This window comes from Dryobates pubescens, chromosome Z (assembly GCF_014839835.1).
Source record: "Dryobates pubescens isolate bDryPub1 chromosome Z, bDryPub1.pri, whole genome shotgun sequence".
Taxonomy (NCBI): Eukaryota; Metazoa; Chordata; class Aves; order Piciformes; family Picidae; genus Dryobates; species Dryobates pubescens.
Window position 1 is genome coordinate 1,638,623 of NC_071657.1, and position 10,611 is coordinate 1,649,233.

General features: G+C 53.9%; 1 protein-coding gene across 3 annotated transcripts in view; it reads left to right on the forward strand.

Annotated features, from left to right (window-relative positions):
• DYM (dymeclin) overlaps nt 1-4,359 on the forward strand; it is a 313,818-nt gene extending 309,459 nt beyond the window's left edge. For all 3 annotated transcript variants that reach the window (XM_054179019.1, XM_054179021.1, XM_054179020.1), the window contains one exon: nt 3,853-4,359. In XM_054179019.1, coding sequence (XP_054034994.1) covers nt 3,853-4,002 — 150 coding nt within the window. In that variant the 3' untranslated portion in view covers nt 4,003-4,359. The remainder of the gene's footprint in view (nt 1-3,852) is intronic.
• The last annotated feature ends 6,252 nt before the right edge of the window (nt 4,360-10,611 follow it).

A 10,611-nucleotide genomic window follows, 5' to 3' on the forward strand; every position in this document is an offset into this window, starting at 1 on the left:
GAGAGTCCAGGCTGACTGTAGTGAGCTGCAGCCTTTAAACTGAGACTGATTATTAAACTGCAGCAGTGGGATCAGAACAGATGGCAACATTGATCAGTCAGGAAAAATTAACTGAAGAAAAGGCTCAAGGATAAAATCAATTGCATGGATGAAAATATGGAAGCTATCCTCTTGATGTGTTCTGTGATGTCCTTCCAGCTGAGCTGGGACAGTAAGCCCCTGAGCATCTCAGGGAATTTCTGATCCCATTCCAGCTGGGCATTGTGATGCTGGGCAAGCTGCTGTGGGTGCCCCTCCTGCAGCAAGGCTGTTAGGCTGGGTGATCTGGACTGGATGTGAGCTGCAAGTTCTGCACCATGAGGGGGGGTGGAACACTGGAACAGGGAGGTGGCTGGGGCCCCATCCCTGGAGATATTCAAGGTGAGGCTCAAGAGGGCTCTGGGCAACCTGATCCAGTAGACTGCAGGAGGCTTGGACTAGCTGCCCTTTGGAGATCCCTTCCAACCCAGACCATTCTGTGATTCCATGACCTCCAGAATGTCTCACGCCCTTTCACCTGCTCTTTAAAAGCTCGAGATGTTTGTTGAGCTGCATCAGAGCCTGGAGTGGTCCCAGACCACTGCCATGATCGTTTGCAATGCCAGTAGCTATCATCTGTGACCCTGGAGGTGCATAAAAAAACCCTGTCATCTGTGTTTGATTCCACTCAAATTAGCATCTTCAATCACTTTTTTATCCCTTCCCTCCCAGGAGGACTCCTGGAGGCTGCAGTGCTGGCATGCAGCCACCTTTGGGGTGAGGAATGGCAGCTGTGTCAGGGCTTTGCTCTGCAGTGGTTTCACCATGAGGGTTAACCATTCATTCTGCTGATGCAAGGCTGAGCTGAACATGTTCCTGTCTGCACTGACCACAAGGCAGGAAGCATTTAAAAGGGAAGTGGGGAAGATTACAATGAGGATAAGGAGAGCAGAAGATCAGTCTAAAGAAAAGAAACCAAAACACACCAACAAACATTAAAATCATTGTGTCACAGAATTGTTTGGGTTGGAAAAGACCTTTAAGATCATCAAGTCCAACAGTTAACCCAACACTACCAAGCCCACCACTACAAGGATGATCAGGGGACTGGGGCAATGCCTTATGAGGAGAGGCTGAGGGACCTGGGGCTGTTTAGTCTGGAAAAGAGAAGGCTGAGAAGTGATATAATAAATGCTTATAAATACCTGAGGGCTGGGGCTCAGGAGGGAGGGGACAGGCTCTGCTCACTTGCTCCCTGTGATAGCACAAGGAGCAATGGATGTAAGCTGCAGCACAGGAGGTTCCACCTCAACATGAAGAGGAACTTCTTCACTGTGAGGGTCACAGAGCCCTGGAACAGGCTGCCCAGAGAGGTTGTGGAGTCTCCTTCTCTGGAGACTTTCAAGATCCCATCTGGATGTGTTCCTGTGTGACCTGAGCTCTGGCAGGGGGGTTGGAGTGGATGATCTCTTTGGGTCCCTTCCAACCCCTGACATCCTGTGATCAGCACCACAACTGTGGCATCCCTCCAGAGATGAGGAGGTCACCGCTGCCCTGGGCAGCCTGGGCCAGGCATTGACAACCCTCTCAGGGAAAACAGCTTTCCTGATACACAACCTATGCCTCCCCTCCTGCAACTTGAGGCTGTTGCCTCTTGTTCTGTCAAGTCTACATGAGGGCTTCAAGTGAGACTTCACCCGCTGAACAAAATGTGGTGTCCTCAGAGGAGGAATAGGGTGGCAGAGCTTGAGAACATAGAGCCAAGATGGGCAGAGATAGAGGATGATCACAGGATACTGAGTTGGAAGGGATCCCCAGGATCATGTGGTCCCACCTTTGTTGGCAAAACCATGGTCTAGACTACACTTGGGCAAGTGTGAAACTGTGTGATCCCCAGGGATCAGTGCTAGGCCCCATCCTGTTCAATATCTTTATTGATGATCTGGAGGAGGGGATTGAGTCCATCAGCAGTAAATTTGCAGATGACAGCAAGCTGGGGACAGGACTTGATCAGTTAGAGGGTAGGAGAGCTCTGCAGAGGGACCTGGACAGGCTGGGCAGATGGGCAGAGGCCAAGGGCAGGAGATTGAACACATCCAAGTGCCAGGGGCTGCACATTGGCCACAGCAACCCCAGGCAGAGCTACAGGCTGGGGTCAGAGTGGCTGAGAGCAGTCAGGCTGAGAGGGACCTGGGGGTGCTGGTTGATGGTAGGCTGAACATGAGCCAGCAGTGTGCCCAGACAGCCAGGAGGGCCAATGGCATCCTGGCCTGCATCAGGAACAGTGTGGCCAGCAGGAGCAGGGAGGTCATTGTGCCCTGTGCTCAGCACTGGTTAGGCCACACCTTGAGTCCTGTATCCAGCTCTGGGCCCCTCAGTTTAGGAAAGATGTTGAGCTGCTGGAAGGTGTCCAGAGAAGGGCAAGAAAGCTGGGGAGGGGTCTGGAGCACAGCCCTGTGAGGAGAGGCTGAGGGAGCTGGGGTTGCTTAGCCTGCAGAAGAGGAGGCTCAGGGGAGACCTCATTGCTCTCTCCAACTCCCTGAAGGGAGGTTGTAGCCAGGTGGGGGTTGGGCTCTTCTCCCAGGCCACCAGCACCAGAACAAGAGGACACAGTCTCAAGCTGTGCCAGGGGAGGTTTAGGCTGGAGGTGAGGAGAAAGTTTTTCCCTGAGAGAGTCATTCATCATTGGAATGTGCTGCCCAGGGAGGTGGTGGAGTCCCCATCCCTGGAGGTGTTCAAGAGGATACTGTATGTGGCACTTGAAGCCATGGTTTAGTTAGTCATGAGGTGCTGGGTGACAGGTTGGACTTGGTGATCTCTGAGGTCTTTTCCAACCTTATTGATTCTATGATTCTATGAAAGATACACTCAAGAGAGACCACGAGGGAGCAGTGGAAGGGAGCTGGGGATGGGACACTGGGAGTCAGGGTATTGAAGATGGGGGTGAGTGTAGGTGCAAGACACCCACAAATGAGGAAACCAAACGATGTTGAAGATGAAACAGGCTGGTCAGAGCAGGCTTGGGGAAGAGAGGCTGCTGAGAGGTGATAGAAAATGGTCTATGGGCACAAAAGGGCTGTGGGAGAGCTTCTCTACCACGAGCTACATGTCTGACACAGGAAATGAAACTTGCTGATGTACCTTTGAGGTTCTGGGCCCTGAACTCAACAGGAGTTAGATGCAGAATGCCTTTAACAACCTTATCTTTTAGCTGCCTTAGTTCTCCAAACAGAGGTAGTAGTGCTGTGGAAACAGCCCTGCCCTCCTTCCCTCTCTGACTGCTGTAAGGATGAGCTCCACACACGGTCTGGAATCATCAAGCCAAACCAGTGGCCAAAAATAGTTCCTCAGAGGCTAAATATTGGCATCCAGCTAAGCAGAGCTGTGGTGAAGGGCCTGACCCCAACAGAAGCCAAAGCACAGCATCTGCAGAGCGTTGGGGCACACAGGAAGGTGACTCCTCCTCAGGGAAGGTGACGCATTGCCACCCAAGGCTGAGGGAAGCTTTTCTATTCCAAGGAGGCTCAGGCCCACTTCCCAGGGCCCAGCAGGGTGGGGGGTCAGTCTATGAGCTGCTTGGGAAGGGAAAACAGGAGAGGAAGGCAGAAAACTGTGGATTGTCCTGGTGTGAGCTGGAGCAGAGCTGGCTCTGCCCAGTGGTTTGACTCTCTCTGCCCGGTGATGGCACTCGTGAAGCTCAGGGCATGCTTGCCTGAGCAGTGCTCCAGTGCTTCAGGTCCTTCCATCCTGCCTTCTTGGTGGCTTGTGTGGACCACACCCTTGCAAGGGGTCCAGGCAGCCCTCCCCTCAGCAGGGTTTGCTTTCTCATTGCAGAAGTTCCCTGAGCTGAAGTTCAAGTACGTGGAGGAGGAGCAGCCTGAGGAGTTCTTCATCCCCTACGTGTGGTCCTTGGTCTACAACTCGGCCGTGGCCCTGTACTGGAACCCGCAGGACATCCAGCTCTTCACTATGGACTCTGGCTGAAGGCTGTGCCTTAGCCAAGTCACCTCAGCTCCTTCTTCTGACAGAAAACCAACCTCCTCCACCGCCTCTCCACCGTGACCCCCTCCCAGCGTGCACCCTCTGACCCCAAAGCTTACAGAGAAGGAAGCTCACCGCTCGCGCACAGCCCCGACCTCCACCCTCCTGGAAGCAGATTTGCCACCCCCCAGCCACACTGGCAACAGACTGTGGTGGTGTGAGGAGCTGACAGCTTTGTAGGCAACCTTTTATTTATAGCCCTGTAACCTAGGAGCTTGTTGGGTGAAAAACGAGGCCTTACACATGGGTTATGATGTTACTACCAGCCACAAACCTGATTGTTCTTTTAAACTTAAAGGGGATAAATTGGGGGGGTGGGGGGGGAGGGGGAGAGAGGAGGTTGTGTGGACTTGGATTTGGAAGCAGCTTTTGGAAGCAGCTGCATTGGGTCAAGCTTTTTATGGTATTGTTGGCTTCTGCCGTGGGTTCCCTTGGTCCCTTGCTTTCACTCCCTGCCCCTTCAATTTGGTAGCACTGTCAAGGCTGTGGTCATTGTGTTGTCACCCAGGCAAACTAAGTGAGCAGGATATTAACCTCAAGATTAGCTCCCAGACAGATCCAGACCACTTGATTTAAGTGTCCAAAACCAACCCAGCACCCCCAGAGTTCGTGGGAGGATTCTCAGCAGCAGGTTCTCTGTCCTTGTCTGTTTGTTTGTTTGCCCAGCAGATCCTCTCTGGAGGGGGTACAGACACCAGCTCTCAGAGTCAGGTCCCTCACAAACTCCCTTTTACTGTGAAACAGCTGTCCCTGGAAGATGAACATAAGGGGTGGGGGTGGGAAGGGAGATAAAACCAGTTTTAAGGTTGTGAGACAGAGCAATGTCCTGTAAAACTGCGTGTGCTGGTGACAGCGTGCCCTGGGGATCCTTGGCAAGGTTCCACTTTGAAAATCCCTTGTTTGCTATTAAAGGTTTCATGGCAGAAGTATGAATTGGTCTCAGTGTCAAATACTTCTCTTTTCCTTTGTTGGTGGTGGTGGTTTAAAGTGTCCTTTCCTGACAGACCTGTTTTCTGCACTTGGAAGAACAAAAGTGAGTGGCTGGCTGGACCTGATTCTGAAAGAGCATCTCCTTTCTCAAGTGGAGGTTCCTTTCTTCTCCAGATGGTGCCTGTTTCACCTGCCAACACTCTTGAGTCACACACACTGCTCTGTGGTGGAATCACAGATTGGTAGGGGTTGGAAGGGACCTCTGAGGGTCATCCAGTCCAACGCCCCTGCTGGAGCAGGAACACCTAGGGCAGGTCACACAGGAATACATCCAGGTGGGCCTTGGAAGTCTCCAGAGAAGGAGACTGCACAGCCTCTCTGGGCAGCCTGCTCCAGGGCTCTACCATCCTCAAATTAAAGAACTCCTTCCTCATGTTTAGGAGGAACTTCCTCTGTTCAAGTTTTAGCCCACTGCCCTCCTGTCCTGTCACTAGGAACCCCTGAGAGGAGTCTGCTCTCTTCTTCCTGACACCCACCCCTTAGATATCTGCAAGCATTGACAAGATCCCCCACTCAGCCTCCTCTTTTCCAGTCCAAACAGACCAACATTCCCTCAGCCTTTCCCCATGTGGTCCTTTGCACACCAAAGCATAAATACCAAGCCATCAGTTCCCAAACACTATGGCCAACCTCCCCAATGTTTATCCTCCTCCACCATGTGCTCTGTAATATACCTGCAGAGTCAGGTTGTGTTTGCTTTCAGGCAGGCCTTGGAGGGGCTTTAAGTGGAATTTCTCACCCCCTGAAGGATGCTCTAGGGTTGGGCTTTCCTAGAGAAGAGGAGAGGAGAGGAGAGGGAGAGGAGAGGGAGAGGAGAGGGAGAGGGGAGGGAGAGGGGAGGGAGAGGGGAGGGGAGGGGAGGGGAGGGGAGGGGAGGGGAGGGGAGGGGAGGGGAGGGGAGGGGAGGGGAGGGGAGGGGAGGGGAGGGGAGGGGAGGGGAGGGGAGGGGAGGGGAGGGGAGGGGAGACAACAGAATAGAATTAACCAAGTTGGAAAAGACTTTTGAGATCACTGAGTCCAACCTATCAACCAACACCATCTGATCAACTAAACCATGGCACCAAGTGCCTCATCCTGGCTCTTCCTAAACACCTCCAGGGATGGTGACTCCACCACCTCCCTGGGCAGTACATCCCAATGGGCAATCACTCTTACTGGGAAGAATTTCTTCCTCACCTCCAGCCTAAACCTCCCCTGCCACAGCTTGAGACTGTGTCCTCTTGTTCTGGTGCTGGTTGCCTGGGAGAAGAGACCAACCCCCACCTGGCTACAACCTCCCTTCAGGGAGTTGTAGAGAGCAAGAAGGTCTCCCCTGAGCCTCCTCTTCTCCAGGCTAAGCAACCCCAGCTCCCTCAGCCTCTCCTCACAGGGCTGTGCTCCAGACCCCTCCCCAGCTTTGTTGCCCTTCTCTGGACACCTTCCAGCATCTCAACATCTTTCCTAAACTGAGGAGCCCAGAACAGGACACAGGACTCAAGGTTAGGATAGAATAGAATTTACCAGGTTGGAAGAGACCTTTGAGATCACCAAGTCCAACCTCTCACCCAGCACCATCTGATCAACTAAACCATGGCACCAAGAGCCTCATCCAGGCTCTTCCTAAACACCTCCAGGGATGGTGACTCCACCACCTCCCTGGGCAGCACATCCCAATGACCAGTCTCTCTTGCTTGGAAGGACTTCTTCCTCACTTACTTGCTTACAGAAATGGAAATTCTAGCTTAAAAATGAGAGCTTCCCAAATTTATTTAAATCACAGAATGGTTTGGAAGGGACCTTGGGGCTCATCTCGTACCAGCCCCCCTGCCATTGGCAGGGACACCTTTTGGGGAGAATGGACAGGCAGCCAAGTTGCTGTGTGAGTTCTTAGGGGTAAGTGCACAGACTGATAGAATCCCAGGCTGGAAGGGACCTCAAGGGTCATCTGGTTCCCCCCCTCTCCACTGACTAGCAAAAGCAAGAAGACAAGGTGGCCCAGCACCCTGTCCAGATGAATCTTCCAACTGTCCAACACTGGGGACTCTACCACTTCCCTGGGGAGATTATTCCCATGGATGGGTCAGCAAGGTGCCCTGGTGGCCAAGAAGGCCAATGGGATCTTGGGGTGCATTAGGAGGAGTGTGTCCAGCAGATCCAGGGAGGTTCTCCTCCCCCTCTGCTCTGCCCTGGGGAGGGAGACCTCACCTGGAATATTGCATCCAGTTCTGGGCTCCCCAGCTCAGGAGGGACGGGGATCTGCTGGAGAGAGTCCAAGGGAGGGCTACAAGGATGCTGAAGGGACTGGAGACTGCCTGGGGAGGAGAGGCTGAGAGCCCTGGGGCTGTTTGGTCTGGAGAGGAGAAGGCTGAGAGGGATCTGATCAATGTCTATCAATAGCTGAGGGCTGGGGGTCAGGAGGGAGGGGACAGGGCCAGGCTCTGCTCAGCTGCACCCTGGGATAGGACAAGGGGCAATGGATGGAAACTGCAGCACAGGAGCTTCCAGCTCAGTATGAGGAGGAACTTCTGCACTGTGAGGCTCCCAGAGCCCTGGAGCAGGCTGCCCAGAGAGGCTGTGGAGTCTCCTTCTCTGGAGCCTTTCCATCCCTGTCTGGATGTGTTCCTGTGTGACCTGTGCTGGGTTCTATGCTGCTGCTCTGGCAGGGGGGGTTGGACTGGATGACCTCTGGAGGTCCCTTCCAACCCCTAACACCTTGTGAGCCTGTGATGATTGTTCTCATTGTGAAACATTGTCCTCTTATGTCCCTCTGGAATATCCCCAGGAACAGCTTGTAACCATCACCTCTTGTCTTGCCCATCTGACTCCTTGTCTGTGCCTTCTTTGTGGCCACAGGGTTGTGCATGTGAAGCCTGATGTTTAGCCTGGAAAAGGCTGAGAGAGGATCTGATCAATGTCTGCGCTGCCCTGCTGAGCCCACACCTGCAATCCTGTGTCCAGTTCTGGGCTCCCCAGTTCAAGAGAGACAGAGACCTGCTGGAGAGAGTCCAGTGGAGGCTAGGAGCATGACTGTGAGGCTTGAAGAAAGACTGAGAGCCCTGGGGCTGTTTGGTCTGGAGAGCAGCAGGCTGAGAGGGGATCTGATCAATGCCAATCAATATCTGAGGGGTGGGGGTCAGGATGAAGGTGCCAGGCCCTGTTTGGTGGTGCCCAGTGACAGGACAAGGAACAATGGGCACAAGCTGGAGCACAGCAGGTTCCACCTCAACAGGAGGAGACACTGCTGTAGAGTGAGGGTGCTGGAGCCCTGGAGCAGCCCTGGAGACTTTCAAAACCCACCTGGATGCATTCCTGCTTTGGCAGGGTGGGGTTTGGGCAGGATGACCTCCAGAGGTCCTTTTCCAACCCTTACCATTCTACAGTTCTGAGTCCCTGGTGAAGGAGAAAGTGTCCTTCCTCAGTTCATGGGGACAGACTGATCTCACAGTGAAAAGGAGGTGATGAGTTGTAAGCTGCAGGTGAGCTGGGCACCAACCTCTTGGGCAGAAGCAGTGCTTTCAAAACCTTCCTTCATGGCATCTCTTGACCCTACAAGACTAAAACCAAAGAGTGCAGGGCAAGTTAGAGGAGGGGAAAAAAAAACCCCAAGGAGTTCTGTTTGTACCTGGTGGGTTGTGGTTGATCTCACCAGGTAAGCAGGAAAAGAAGCAGCAAACATCCCCTGAAGCCTTTCCACAGCCTTTGCTCCTGGGTGTCTTGGTGTTGCTCTTGTGCATGGTATCTAACTCAGGCAGCTGAAGCTCAGACACCATGTCACACTCAGTCAGCCCCAGGCTCTCTCCTAATTCATTGAGTTCAGTCTCAAGGATGCAGCTTCTGTGGGTGAGGAGCAGGAGTTTTCCATGGGGTCTCACCGACCGCTGTAAATCCTTTAACACCTTGACCCATCAGCAGGGTCTTGACCACCCCACCTAGCTAGCATTAAAGGGACTCCAGAGCTGCCCCAGCACTGCAGGGGGGGTCTGAGCAGAGCCCAGCAGAGGGGCAGAATCCCCTCCCTGCCCCTGCTGCCCACACTGCTGGGGATCAGCCCAGCACAGGGCTGGCTCTGGGCTGGCAGCGCTCAGTGCCAGCTCATGGCCAGCTCTGCACCCACCAGGGGCCTCTTGCAGCAGAAGCCATCATGATCCTGGGCTCTCTGTAAGGTGCAGCTGTCCCTTGAGGCTAAAATCTGTGGGGCAGGATGTCCTGGATGTCACAAGATTGTGTGTCTGGGTTGGGCTGGAGGGGGCTGGCAATTATTTTGGGCTGACTTTAAGAATCACAGGAAGGACCTGGGCCTGAGGGAGTGGAGCCAGAGGAGGGCCATGAAAATGATCAGGGGGTTGGAGCAGTTCTGCTATGAGGACAGGCTGAGGGAGCTGGGGGTGTTCAGCCTGGAGACGAGAAGGCTCCAGGCAGACCTAATAGCAGCCTGCCAGTACCTGAAGGGGGCTACAGGAAGGATGGGTACAGTCTGTTTACAGAGGCCTGCAGGGCAAGGACCAGGGGCAATGGCTTCAGACTAGAGCAGAGCAGATTTAGACTGGATGTTAGGAACAAGTTCTTTGCTGTGAGGGTAGTGGAACCCTGGAACAGGTTGCCCAGGGAGGTGGTTAGGGCCCCATGCCTGGAGACTCTCAAGGTGAGACTCAGCAGGGCTCTGGGCAGCCTGATCTAGTGGAGGCTGTCCCTGCTGACTGCAGAGGGGGTTGGACTGGGTGAGCTTTGGAGGCCCCTTCCAACCCAGACCACTCTGTGATTCTGTGATTCATTGATGCTGCCTTTGGTTCCTTCCAGCTGCTCAGGTTGATCAGCAGTGCTGTGGGGGGACAGCAGCATATGGATGGGCACAGTACAGGATCTGTGGGGGAGCTGCCTGGTTTGTTCTCCTTCAGGACATCTCCAGCCAGACACTGCCCCCCAGCCTGCTCCAGGGCAGTCCTCCTTGTGTGTGAGCCGTGGACCCAGGTCAGCAGCTTCATTCATTAGGCTGATAACAGCTCTGCAATCGGAAGCTAGTGATACTGAGAAGACAAAAGGGCAACTCCTACAAGCTCTGTGTGACCACACCAGCCCAGCTCTGCTTCCTGCTGTGACTTTGGCTGGGACAGCCCATCAGGAGCAGAGCAGGGAGGTGCTGTGGCCCATGGAGGTGCTGCTCGTGGTGGAGTTAAGGCAGAGGTGACAATTTTAAGTTCAACAGGGGACAAGTGGTGCATCCTGCATCCTGCACCAGGATCTGACCTGCTGGAAACCAGCTCTGTAGAGAAGGACCTGGGAGTGCTGGTGAATAAGTTGCCCCTGAGGCCAGCAATGTGCCCTCGTGGCCAAGGAAGCAAATGGTCTCCTGGGGTGCATTAAGAAGACTGTGGCCAGCAGGTCGAGGGAGGTTGTCCTCCACACCTACTCTGGGCAAGCTGCTGTGAATGCCCCCTCCTTCAGCAGAGGGGTTGGGCTGGATGATCTCCACAGAGGCCCCTTCCAACCCCTACCATGCTTAGGTTCTGTGATTCTGTGATCATGGAAGTGGCTGCACACCACAGGTCTGACTCACAGGTCTTTCCCACCCTAACTGATTGCATG